The sequence below is a fragment of the Bufo bufo genome, chromosome 1, assembly GCF_905171765.1.
Source record: "Bufo bufo chromosome 1, aBufBuf1.1, whole genome shotgun sequence".
NCBI classification, from domain to species: Eukaryota; Metazoa; Chordata; class Amphibia; order Anura; family Bufonidae; genus Bufo; species Bufo bufo.
In genome coordinates this window covers 785,425,035-785,438,550 of record NC_053389.1, presented here as the reverse complement: position 1 = coordinate 785,438,550, position 13,516 = coordinate 785,425,035, and the positions used below count along the sequence as shown (strand labels likewise).

Genomic DNA, 13,516 nt, shown 5'->3' with positions numbered 1-13,516 from the left:
CAGGCTCTGGTAGGTCACATGGTTCGAAACTTCCCGTCAGCTATAGTCTGGCACCTAATGCACACACCTGGTATAAAAGCTTGTCCCCTGATCTACCGAACCTTTATATGGAAACAGATTTGAAGATGATGGTCCAGAGTTTTGGTGGCACTGAAACAACTCTCCCCAAGCAACTGGAAGTCAGTGGTTGGGGTGGTGAGGTCCAGAGCTGGCCCCACTTGGTCTGTGTTCTCCTGGGTCTATGTACATGCATAGATCTTTTACGTATAATATTTACAGATACATATAACATATAATACATCTATCTCTGGCAACCAATCTGTTCCATTGAACAGAAAGGTATTTGATACAGTGACAGTTTTTACTCAGGCCATCACTTGTTTTATGCAACTATAACTGCCGAAGACTACCCTACTGGGGACACTGGAAGAGTTCTATTAAATAGTGCTCATCTCATGCTTTACAGAAATTAACCAACAGATGTTAATTTTTTTGGACATGTAGATACCATGAAACTACATTAATGACCCTCTTATTGGATGGAAAAGCAGTGTACTAATGTCTGCTCATAGAATTTGCTTTTTACCGTCACGTAGACCGACAGAATTCCAAACATTGACCACTTGGTCTTACCGTGTCTCCTTTAATTCCCATATCTCCTTTGGATCCTGGAAATCCATCTTCTCCCTGTAATATAAAAAAGAGTGTGTATAGGCAACTTTAAAGGTGTTATTCGAGTAATGAAAAAAAAAAAAAAAAACCTTATAAAACTCTTTAGGGCTTACATATACATTAGTTAAGCTTGATTTAAAAAAAAAAAAAAACACACTTACACCTTTGCATGGTTCTGTTATTCTTGCTTTGTTTACATGCTGCAGCAAAGCTGTGGGGGCGTGTACCAACAATGCCTGAGCTCTCCCTCATGAATATTTGTGGGTGTGAATAATCTGCCTTTCCCCGCCCCCTGCCCTGCAGTGCTTGCTCTGCACAACCTAACCTCGCATACAAACACAGTCACATGATCATCTCCTAGCTCATACAGGCAGAAGATCTTCCTGTCACATCGATATATGTAGAGATATATATTTACTGATCTATATCTCTATCTGTATATATATCATCTCATCAGCCCTCATATGAACCCCCATGCCTCTCATCAGAAAATATATATATATTTTTTTACATTTCCTGAGAGCCATAGGTTTAAAAATTTTCTGTCAAAATGTATTATGTGGGGGCTTGTTTTTTGGCGGGCAGAGGTGACGTTTCCACTGGTAGTATTTTGTGGTATATAAGACTTTTTGATTGTTTGTTGTTACTCTGTTTGTGGTGGATGGTGACCCAAAACTGGCTGCTGCCTTTTTATTTTTTTTTATTTTTTAAAGGGATTCTGTCATCAAGATTTTTGATATGGAGCTGTTCATATCATCCTTTCAGTCTCCATTATCTAATTAAAAATATACTAGTTTTACCCCCACCTGTCCTTTCATTTTTGATAAAAATTGGTTTTATTAATATGCTAATTACCTTACTAACATGCCCAAGGGGCTGTCCCTCCGGCCGTTTGTGCCCAGCCGCGCCCCTTATCTCGTAGCCCAGCGCCGCCCCACTGCTAATTATGCACTACTCTCATCGCCGATGGTGCGCCGTAATCTTGCGCTGAGGCTGCTGCCAGGACACCGCGCGGGCACTGACCAGTGGATTTAGGGCGCATGCGCGAGATTACGGCGCACCATCGGCGATGAGAGGAGTGCATAATTAGCAGTGGGGCGGCGCTGGGCTACGAGATAAGGGGCGCGGCTGGGGACAAACGGCCGGAGGGACAGCCCCTTAGGCACATTAGTAAGGTAATTAGCATAATAATAGAACCAATTTTTATCAAAAATGAAAGGACAGGTGAGGGTAAAACTAGTATATTTTTAATTAGATAATGGAGACTGAGAGTGTGATATGAACAGCTCTATATTGAAAATCTTGATGACAGAATCCCTTTAAGTTCACCTGATGGGATATATCATGTGATATTTTTAAACAGTCGGTTGTCACGGATGTGGCAAATTATTATTATTTTTTCCCTATTTTTTACAATAGGAATACATTTTGTTACGTCAGCAGCCGCAGATCGAGTGGGCGCAGCTCCTGCAACCACCCGATCACAGCGCCCTACTGCCCTGGGAGGCAAGTTACGTCCCGCTGCTCCATACACGTATGGCTCTGGCCTGGAAGGGGTTAAATAGAGGACAAACTTGTGATGTGAACCCATCCTAAGGGCCCATTCACACAAACGCATGGCTGTGGTGTCTGTATTGCAGAACCCAAGTAGTGGTCCGCAAAACACGGTCACCATACATGTGAACGGCATGCCACGGATGGAGATGCAATGACTCTAATTGCTCCGTGATGTACAAGAAACGGCAAAACATAGGGTATGTCTTATCTTTTGGCGTATTTTGTGGATCGCAGACCCATTCAAGTCGACGGGTCTGCATCCGTGAAAAGGGATTCACACAGCTGGTGCCTGTGTATGTTGCAGACCGCTATTCGCAGTCCGCAACACGGGAACGGCGACCATATGGTTGTGTGAATTAGCTCTTAGAAGTGACATATAATGCAGGTGAACCTGGATTCTTATTTTATTTTACACCAATTACAGTGGTTGCCATAGCAATGCACACAGTGCTGCTACACATCCACTACACAGATTTTCTGCGCGCATTACACACACAGCTCTGCTACAAAAACACATGCATGCATTATCAGCACTGCACGCACAACACACATACAGATTTAGTGCACACATACACAGCTCTGCAACACAACCACTATATATAGATTTGTAGCACACATACAGCTCTGCTACACAACCGCAACACACATTTGCTGCACATGTTACACACAACCACTATACATACAATTGGTGCGCACATTACACACACAGCTCTACAAACACATGCATGCAATCAGCACTGCACACACAACACTACACATAGGCTTCTTTCACACGTGACACACATGACCAGCTCTGCATGCATCAGCAACCTAATGCGCACGCTCACACGCACCACTACTGCCGTCACGACACACACAGCTCTGCTGCATGAACGCGTCACTCCCCCATTTATGCACACCAAGCGTTCTACCAAACGGCCCTCCCTCAGGTCATGCGACTGATCACATGACCGTGACGTCACCGAAGGCCCTCTCTCCCCCATGTGGGGATCATTGGTTTCCAGCTCTAGGATCGGCTGCTGCAACTCCTGCAGATCAGGTATAGGGACTACGACTCCCACCATTCTGTGCCAGTGCATGCTGGGGCTTGTAGCCTCACCTCAGTTCTGGTTCTATTCACTGATGGGCATAGATTTACTTTTGTCTGGTCGTTGGGGGTGGCTTTGATGGCGGGGGATCGGCTGTGTCTCACTGCAGAAATGATTTCACACTGCTGCCGGCGCATGCGCGATCCCTCTCAGGAGCCAGATGAGAGACAGGGGGCGGGCACACAAGGCTCTGACGTTTCGTGTACAGTGTCGGGCCTGTACACGAAACGTCACCACAGGAGCCTGGCCACGTGCAGAAACACGGCATAATACGTGAAGTGAGTAAATTACTAATGTATTTTTAAGAATGTTATAAGCCACATTAACATATATACATATAACTCGGACAACCCCTCTCACTTTTTGGGCATTAACCGTTTATTTCCAATCCTAAAAATATAAAAATATTGTTGATGTCTAACAATTGGTTGGCAAAGGCGAATATTATATTGTATATTTTATCTTTTATTCTTTGGGTATTCCTGGTATGATCTTCTGTACTCTCGACTCCTTACCCCAAGATGTTTCTCTTCCAATCTTTTTTACCATTCTTTCTACCCAATGCAGTGTCTACTATTTTACCCACTTACCTTTTCACCTTTGCCTCCTTTTGGCCCCCTCACACCAAAGGCTCCCTGAAAAGTAAGTCAAAAAGAGCAATTTAGTGATATTTACCCCAAAATACATATGAAAAAGATTGTAGTGAGCACTAGTTAGTTCCTCAGTGATGTAGACAGTTGTTATCCCAGCCACTAAAGACATACATGTACCATGCGCTAATCTCCGTATATATTAGGCACTATCACAGAACTGAGGAGACAGACATTACTATGTACCTACAACTAGTTATTGTACATCATCCAAAGTTTCAGCATAAAATTGCCAATCCAGCCCTACTGAATAACATGGATGGTACCAGAGTGACCCAGCACATCACGTATAGGCTTATGTGATATATAGGCAGTCGATTTAGCGAAAGCTAACTGAAGTAGCTGATTTTGACCATTTCAGCCGACCATGATATGAGAATTATGCTTGAACAATCGTTCAATGTGGCCGACGGCAAACTAGTGCCAAAAATGTGATCTGTCAGGTCAGGTTGGATGTTTTCGGCCATTCTTAGCTGGCATAACTGGCACTTGCACAAGCCAACTAAAGCAGATTTACAAAGACTTGTGTTTTATTTGCCCATCTGAGAAAAAAGTGCATCGGAGTTGTCACGAACCAGCTGTGCCACCCGACCAACCTCCTCTAAGGGCGTTTTCTTCGCAGTACCACTGAAGGTGGGGATAGACTTTCCCGAGGGGAACCCCACGTTTCTACCTCTTAAAGAGCATTGGCACACAAGGCAGCTGGCCTAGACAGACTACAGGGTACCAGTGCAAGGTACCAGAGGAACAGCCATAGTAAGCAAGCCGAGTCGTAACCAGAAGCGACAGAGTAGGACCGAAGGATGAGGCAGAGGCGAAGTGAAACAAGCAATGGGTCAGGGCAGTCGGCACAAGTACAGGTCAGGAAATCCGGGTCGGCAACAGGAGAGTCAAAGCAAAGCACGAAAAGATCAAACAGATAGCGGAGTCCAGAAACACAAGCACAGGTCAGGTAAACAGGAACACAAGCAGAGATAAGAGCAACTTTTGCAGGACACAAGGACTTTGACGCTCAGGCACCTGGGAAGGGGGCTGGACTACTTATATAGGCGCAGAAGGGCTAGGATTGGTCAGAACGGTCACATGGGCTAACCCATAAATCACAGGAAGTGACGGGCGCTGACCCTTAAGGAAGTGCTACAGGGAACAAGCTAAAAGCATGCTGTGCCAAGGGCTGGAAGGAAACCATGGAGCCCAGGACCACGGAGGTAAGCAGGGGAACATCGGCGGACAGCAACCACTGTTACAGGAGTAAGATGTGTCAAATTTATTAAGAGACACAAGCCTCTTAATAGAGTTGACAAATCTTCTGGCTTTCTGTGCATCGAAAACCTAAATCTACACCATGTATAAGTTGGTATAGATTTCAGCTATAATTTACGCCAGTTTTGTAGTATAAATTTAGAAATGTCATTGGCTCACTGGAGACTACTCCCCTCCTGCTAAGCAACACTCACAAGATTTAATTATGACGTGCACCGTAATTTACTATTTTTTTTTAATGATATCGGCATATGCCAGGCATGCTCAACCTGCGGCCCTCCAGCTGTTGTAAAACTACAACTCCCACAATGCCCTGCTGTAGGCTGATAGCTTTAGGCTGTTCTGGCATGCTGGGGAGTTGTAGTTTTGCAACAGCTGGAAAGGCCGCAGGTTGAGCATGGCTGGCATATGCCAGTCTTAGAAGTGACATAAGGGTAATTTTTTTGGTCAGTTTTTGCTTTAGTCTCTGTGTTTGTGTATTTTGTGACATATTTTTCAAGCGTCGCATGCGGTTTGTTAAATTTGGCACATCTTTAAGCCTAACACTTTAGTCTAGAGATGCTACTCCAGTATTTTTTCGCCAACCCCCCACTGGAGTTTAACAAAGTTACAATATTAAATCTGGAGTGAAATGGATTACTATGGCGAACCACACACAATTTTCCACCCACTCTTTGAATAAGTGCGGCATAAAACAGCAAAAAAAAATTGCACATTTTGGCATAAAACCGGACTTGTACCAAAACTAGTGGAGAACATTGATACATCCCCCTTAATCTAAAGTACAGGTCTCTTAAGAACATACAGAAGATTCTGGCGTAAATTATAACAAATCTGACAGGCGGCAGTGAACACACCCTCCTGCCAGGCCCCATCTACTTTCCTTGTCACTTTTGAAAAAAGCAAAAAGTCAAAAATTATGCGACAAACATTGAGTGTACAATAAGTTATGACTTTTTTATGCTACAAAAATACATTAAAGCATTAATAAATGTTTTTGTTTTCTTACTCCCTGATCTGTCAGTTTATTCTGACTTTTGGATGGTAAGATTGTTCATGAGGACAGATTCCTGGGCCTCATGTTTGTATGGCCAGCTTAAAAGGTGGTGCAATGTGATTTAAAGGATTGGCGCACACACAGCATTAATCACCTATTCACAGGATAGGCGTAAATCTATCACTTTTATAAGACTGATGGAGGTAGCGAAATCCTGTACTTAGTATCTCAACAGTCAGTGAATGGAGCTGTGGTCATTAGAGATGAGCGAATCCAAGTTGACGAAGTAGAACTCGATCTGAATTTCAGGAAAAATTTGATTTGTCCCAAATTCAAATTTCCTTGCACTTCGTGGTAATGAATCGTATTTTTTCTAAAATGGCTGCTGCACATATTAGAAAGAGGAAGTAAGAAGCCCGATACTACACATTTTAGGGTGCTCAAGTTGTACTAGACATACTGTAAGTATATCCGTCAATCCCTAACTGTGGAAGTGGTGTGAACTTGCAGTCTGATACAACAAGTTTTGGGGTGTTTTTTTTTTAGTTATCTATAAGTACATCCTTGATTCTGGGGTGAAATTGTTGTCTGATACTACAGATTTTAGGGTGCTCAAGTTCTATTACATATAAATATACCCGTTAATCCCTAGTTGTGGAATTGGGGTGAAATTGCGGCCTGATACTACAGGTTTTAGGGTGTTTTATTTATATATATATATATATATATATATATATATACAGTACAGACCAAAAGTTTGGACACACCTTCTCATTCAAAAAGTTTTCTTTATTTTCATGACTATGAAAATTGTAGATTCACACTGAAGGCATCAAAAGGCATAAGGCATAACAAACAAGTGTGAAACAACTGAAAGTATGTCATATTCTAGGTTCTTCAAAGTAGCCACCTTTTGCTTTGATTACTGCTTTGCACACTCTTGGCATTCTCTTGATGAGCTTCAAGAGGTAGTCCCCTGAAATGGTTTTCACTTCACAGGTGTGCCCTGTCAGGTTTAACAAGTGGGATTTCTTGCCTTATAAATGGGGTTGGGACCATCAGTGGCGTTGAGGAGAAGTCAGGTGGATACACAGCTGATAGTCCTACTGAATAGACTGTTAGAATTTGTATTATGGCAAGAAAAAAGCAGCTAGGTAAAGAACAATGAGTGGCCATCATTACTTTAAGAAATGAAGGTCAGTCAGTCAGCCGAAAAATTGGGAAAACTTTGAAAGTAAGGGCTATTTGACCATGAAGGAGAGTGATGGGGTGCTGCGCCAGATGACCTGGCCTCCACAGTCACCGGACCTGAACCCAATCGAGATGGTTTGGGGTGAGCTGGACCGCAGAGTGAAGGCAAAAGGGCCAACAAGTGCTAAGCATCTATGGGAACTCCTTCAAGACTGTTGGAAGACCATTTCAGGGGACTACCTCTTGAAGCTCATCAAGAGAATGCCAAGAGTGTGCAAAGCAGTAATCAAAGCATAAGATGGCTACTTTGAAGAACCTAGAATATGACATATTTTCAGTTGTTTCACACTTGTTTGTTATGTATATAATTCCACATGTGTTAATTCATAGTTTTGATGCCTTCATAGTCTTGAAAATAAAGAAAACTCTTTGAATGAGAAGGTGTGTCCAAACTTTTGGTCTGTACTGTATATATATATATATATATATATATATATATGTACATCCATTCATTTTTGATTTTGGGGTGAAATTGCGGCTTGATACTACAAATTTTGGGGTGCTCACGGTCTAATATAGTCTCTATAGTACAATCTTGGGCCACTGCATGTTTTTTTATACCTGACGCTAACATTGACCTATAAGGATAAGTTCACACTTGAGTTATGTGGTCAGTTTTGGCCCTGTAGCTGACTAAATGAGTCATATGTGAACGGATTCTAAGAGTGACGCCTGTCAACTGCTGGTCATACAGACACAAAGTAATTGTTTCACTACCACAGAGGACTATGTTTCTGTAATGCACAGTGTTCTACACCAATATACAGGCTCTCTGCAGCCGGGAAATAGCATTTTTTTAATGCGATTCATCATAAATAAATTTTGATCGAACCTTTTTGGGAAATTCGGCGAATCGTCCAAATTAAATTTTTGAAAAGTTCACTCATCGATTCTCAATTTTATTATCATAGGGTAGCCCTACATTCTGAGTATCTTGATTGTGGTACATTCTGTACCAGAGTTGGTTAGACTGAAGTATCCTTCCCTACTGTGAGAGTGACATGTGTTTCTGGTGCTGCGTAATAGAGAACATCAGACCAGACCATCAAGGAACCTCATGGTTTGAGGGAACTTTGGATGGAAAACACTAGTCTACTGTACCAAGAGAACCTGTATATACTGTATGTTTCAACTGATAACTAAACCATTAGTAATTGGGTGTTATATTTCAGGACTACTTATATGCCCCTTGAGTAAAATTTGTATTGTCAGTTACTACCCAACTGGCACTCTTGCAAATCCCTCACTGATTTTGTTGTTCGACTGAAAGCCATAAGGAACCCAAGAAATATTGTCATTGTGGCCTCCGTTTCCTGCAGAGCCCACCCCTGAGTACTACTAAATAAATATATGACATAATTTTACAATATCATAGCTGTTGCTTCATTATCAGCAGCGACTATATGTTCTTACCTTAACACCACGGGTTCCAGGATATCCTATAGGACCAGGGGATCCAGGAAGACCCTGATACAAAAAGCAAAAGGAAAATGCTGAGTAATAAATCCAAACAGATCCCATGTTTCTAGGTCTACTATGCCAGGGCAGGCCAACCATAAGAGGCACAACTTAAAGTCTAAATGGCTTTTCCCCTTATTCTTGTCTTTTTAGATTTCCAAATTATCTTTAGGTCTTCTTCATCTTGGGAAACATTCGCTATAACAACTGTCCAAAAACATTCAACTTTGCCCATCACTAAAACCAAATCCGTGATGGTATGGTAGCCAAAAAAAACTGGTGACCAGTCTGGCCAAAACAGACTGAATCTGAAATTTGTTGCCCACCATGGTCCAATAAGGTAAGCCCCTATGACATAACAGCTAGTCCCTACAGATCGAAGGTACTTCTGCACTATGGCTCAGGACACCACAAGGAACATTTCAACCATAGCTATAGTCAAGCCCGTATTTTGATGACTAGAAATTTTTAATTATGACTGTTTACCCTGAACATATGGATATTAGCCTATATTACTAATAACTGAGAGCACGAATTTAAAAAATCAAAAGTCAAAATAACATGCATATGGCCTCATGTTCCAAATCAGGTTCCAAGGCCTGTTTAAGGGGCCAAACATTAACTTATAAGGTAGCCATCCAATAAGTGGCTTTAGAAAGAGACAGAGCTTCTTCACATTCCCTTTTTCCAAGGGAGCATTGCCTGTCCCATAAGACTCTCTATACCAACTTGGAGGACTCCACAAAGGGGGGCTTTATTCTCATAGACCTAAGACTTCATGAACACAGTTCATGGTTGTACATGGGTTGCGATACCAGTCCATACTGTATATTGTAGTCCATGTGTCTCCATTCAGTACCTCTGTGTGCTGCAGTATTCTATATTGGAATGAAAGTGTTTTTCCCTACAGAGTATATTGTTTTCTTTTAAAAATTTGTCTTTTTGGCATGTAATTTATTTTCATCCACTTACCTGAATGCCCTTCTCTCCAGCAGGTCCTTCTCTACCGGGATGTCCCTGAAAAAAAAAATTAAGGTGATGATTTGGTCATCTTCTACAAAATATGTTATCACTGTTGTATGTAATGATGACATAGGATTATATAAGACATAAAAATTTTCATCTGAATCTTACGTTAGAAGTGGTCAATGGTATATGTACTAACTCTAATTATTAAAATAAGTATAGAATATATAATTATTGTTGGTTAAACCTTTAAATATGATTCAAGGGCAATTGGACATCTAATGTATTTTGTAGCGGGTGAGTAGCTTGAACTTGATGGACCTATATTACTTGTTACATTTTACCACCGCTACTAGGGCTGAAACAATTACTCGAATTAATCGATTAACTCCACACAAAAATATCCTCGATGCAAATCTTTTGCATCGATGATTCGTTTGGGCCATGTGACCACAGAGTGTGAGTGAAGAGCTTGCTATTACTCACGCTCCGTGGTCACCCGCCTGCCCGCACCGTGCTGCACTGGATCCTGATGTACACACATCGTGACTTGCACGTAAGCATGCACTATGACCTGATGCTGTGTGACGTCGGGTCCCAGTGCAGCACGTGAAGAAGAGGATGGAAGATCTCTGGAGTGTCGGCAGCACCCCCCCTACAGGAAAGGTAAGTATTTTAGTTCACTGGCTCTGCAGCTGGGCACTGATGGCTAGGAGGGGGAGTGGGGGAATTGATGGCAGTGGGGGCAGCCGGTGGCACAGGGGGGAGTTCATCGCACTGGGGAGAGCTGATGACACTGGGGGCGAGCTGATGGCATAGGGGGAGGAGCTGGTGGCATTGCGGGAGGAGATGGTGACACTGGGAGGGGGCGCAACTGATGACAGGGGGAAACTGGTGGCACTGGTGGAGTAGCTGGTGGCACTTCTGGAGAAACTAATTGCATTTGAGGGGAAACTGGGGGGTAGTAACTGATGGCACTGGGGGGGAGCTGGTGGCACTGAAGGGGGATCTGATGGCACAAGGGAGGGGGAGTTGATGGCAGGGGGGCTGATGAGTTTTTATAGAAAACTGTCTTTTAATTGTTTTTTTCTTATTAGAGTACACAATTAATCGCTGGATTAATCGGTAGAATACTTGATTAGTAAAATAATCGATAGCTGCAGCCCTAACTGCTACGCGGTTAAGCCCATTGCAGGAACTTCAAACCTAGCGTATCATTTTTGCTTCCTCTGATGATGAATGAAGTTTTTAATTGTATCATCTGTCAAGAGGCTGATTCTTGCGCTCTAGTTAAAATATCCACATGATATCATCATGGGTGTTTTTCAGTGCCTATTCCAGAAATAAATCCTAGACATGAGAACAGCATCCTCATCACATTCATAGGCCTGGTCATCATGGTGCGTCATTTCCCGATCATGACTATTTGCAAAGCTATAAGCTGAATCTTACAGCTTTGAAACTAGTATATAAGTAGGATTGCAGCCTCTCTATGTTAATGCTTTGTCATTGTGGCTCGGTTCCTTCACCCAGTCTGAAGGCCTAGCCACACTTACAGCACTCAATAATTTCAGGACACATAGAATTAGAAAAGACAAGTACATACAGACAAGCACCAAAAAAGGGTGCCTGAAATGTATCTGCTAATAGTTGATCTTCTTTTTTGACCTGCACAGTACAAAGTACACATCTGTTCTCACCGGTGGACCATCAGACCCAGCCTGTCCTGGTATTCCTTGCTTTCCTGCTGGACCCTGGACAAAGAGACAGAGAAAGTGATTATGTCTTTGTACTAGAAATCACTTGTATTATTAGTAAAAACCTACACACTAGTCCATTGTTTTATGTTCTTGTCGTATTAAGATTACAGAAACTATAGGAGTCCACCCTGGTGTTTCCTGAATTATATGAGTATAGGATTCTTATCTGACCAAGATTCATATGCTGTAATGTGACTGCATTTTAACATTTTAGCGCTTGTGTTACGGCCACGATACCCACACCCCTCATGACGATTAAACCCTATGGTGATCAAAGTTCACTTTGGTACAACCATTGGTGGGTCATGTTGCCTGAATCAAGCCTATGAGCTAGGAAATTCTAAGCATGGTGAGAGATTGACTTTACAAATCTAATGTTGATGCTCCAAACAATTTATTTTTAGGAAAATGTCTGTCTTGCATTGAACTGATGTAAGCTCGATTTGTGGTTGAATAAGGTTATAAATATGGACACTCTTGTGGCAACCCACAGATGGACTAGCAAGAATATGACCTGTCCACAGGCAAACACCATTTGACATACAACGTATAGGATGAATGACATTGATATATATGAACACATGACAGCTGACCTACCTTCTCTCCTGGCATGCCAATATGACCTTGGGGTCCTAGCAATCCCTAAAATGATAGATACATTTAGAACAAACTTTATTGAGGATGTTTCAATTATTCGTGCATGTATAACTTTTTTCACACTTACGTGAGGTCCTGGATTCCCTTGTTGTCCATTTGGCCCAGTTTCTCCTTGTATACCCTATTAAATTAGAAAATAAATGGTCAAAACATAAGGATACAATATAACCTTGATAATTAGGAACAATAAACAGATTACGGTATGTATTCCAGGCTATTACATACTTGGTTTCCTTTTGATCCTTGAGATCCATCAATGCCATTCACACCTTGTTGACCAGGTGGTCCAGGAGGTCCCCTGGGACCCACTAAACCACGCACACCCTGCAAAAAAGGAGGAGAAACACATTCATTACCATTAATGTAAATACACCTTGACATAGATCTTCTACAGTAGACTCTCACATTAGACCAATGACCTGGACCCATTCATGATCAAGCTGGTTTAGAAACCCTTGGGTTCCTTTCCAAAAGTAGAAGGTAAATAACAAAGCAACTTACTGCCTCTCCAGAGGAACCTGAGGGTCCAGGAGGCCCATAAGAACCCTAGAAAAAAGGAACACAAGAACTTTTAAGATCTTGACAGAACAGTAGTAATTATGAGTTCATGAGTCTATAAAAATTGAAAAATGGGCCAATTTTTCTATCTTCAAGTATACAAGAAACAAGGTCCTAAAAGGTATTGACAATCAAACTTGTAAGAAATAAATTGATTAGCCATATGCAAACAGTAGACAAACGGGTGCATTATAGTCAATCCATTTTACCAGATCTGTCTTGTATTTGCAAAGGCCATATGTAAATCATACACCATATATTACCTCCCGGATAATCAGACATGGGCATGGAGAAACTCTATTCTGTGAGTTGGGAGGTGCAGTTGCTAAAGTAACACTATGACTCCTGAAGAGTATTGTGTACGTCTAATTAATTTGAATGTCACTCATGCATAGTACTCTTCGGGCCTTGGCAACTGTACTGCCCAGCATGCAATAGCACCTCTCAATGCCTGATGTCAAATTGGGCGAGAGATTGTATGAGTAAGTAGACTACAAGCTGATAACTGAAACCAGATTTAAAATGTTACTAATATGGTAGTGAATGACTATCTTCAGTATACCACCATTGTTGGACAATACTTTGATGGACAGTGGAAAAAAATTCTGGGCTTCTTTCTCAGAAGGAGATAATTTTGGA

At 41.9% G+C, this 13,516-nt stretch overlaps 1 protein-coding gene across 3 annotated transcripts in view; it reads right to left on the bottom strand.

Annotated features, from left to right (window-relative positions):
- Positions 1 to 13,516, bottom strand: part of COL5A3 (collagen type V alpha 3 chain) — a 222,702-nt gene that overhangs the window by 63,465 nt on the left and 145,721 nt on the right. For all 3 annotated transcript variants that reach the window (XR_005775675.1, XM_040414912.1, XM_040414913.1), the window contains 9 exons: positions 12,821 to 12,865; positions 12,545 to 12,643; positions 12,387 to 12,440; positions 12,260 to 12,304; positions 11,603 to 11,656; positions 9,909 to 9,953; positions 8,892 to 8,945; positions 3,908 to 3,952; positions 634 to 687 (listed from right to left, as the gene is read on the bottom strand). Coding sequence is in view for 2 of the 3 variants with exons in the window: in XM_040414912.1 (XP_040270846.1) it covers positions 634 to 687; positions 3,908 to 3,952; positions 8,892 to 8,945; positions 9,909 to 9,953; positions 11,603 to 11,656; positions 12,260 to 12,304; positions 12,387 to 12,440; positions 12,545 to 12,643; positions 12,821 to 12,865 (495 nt within the window). In the remaining variant the exon portion in view is untranslated. The remainder of the gene's footprint in view (positions 1 to 633; positions 688 to 3,907; positions 3,953 to 8,891; positions 8,946 to 9,908; positions 9,954 to 11,602; positions 11,657 to 12,259; positions 12,305 to 12,386; positions 12,441 to 12,544; positions 12,644 to 12,820; positions 12,866 to 13,516) is intronic.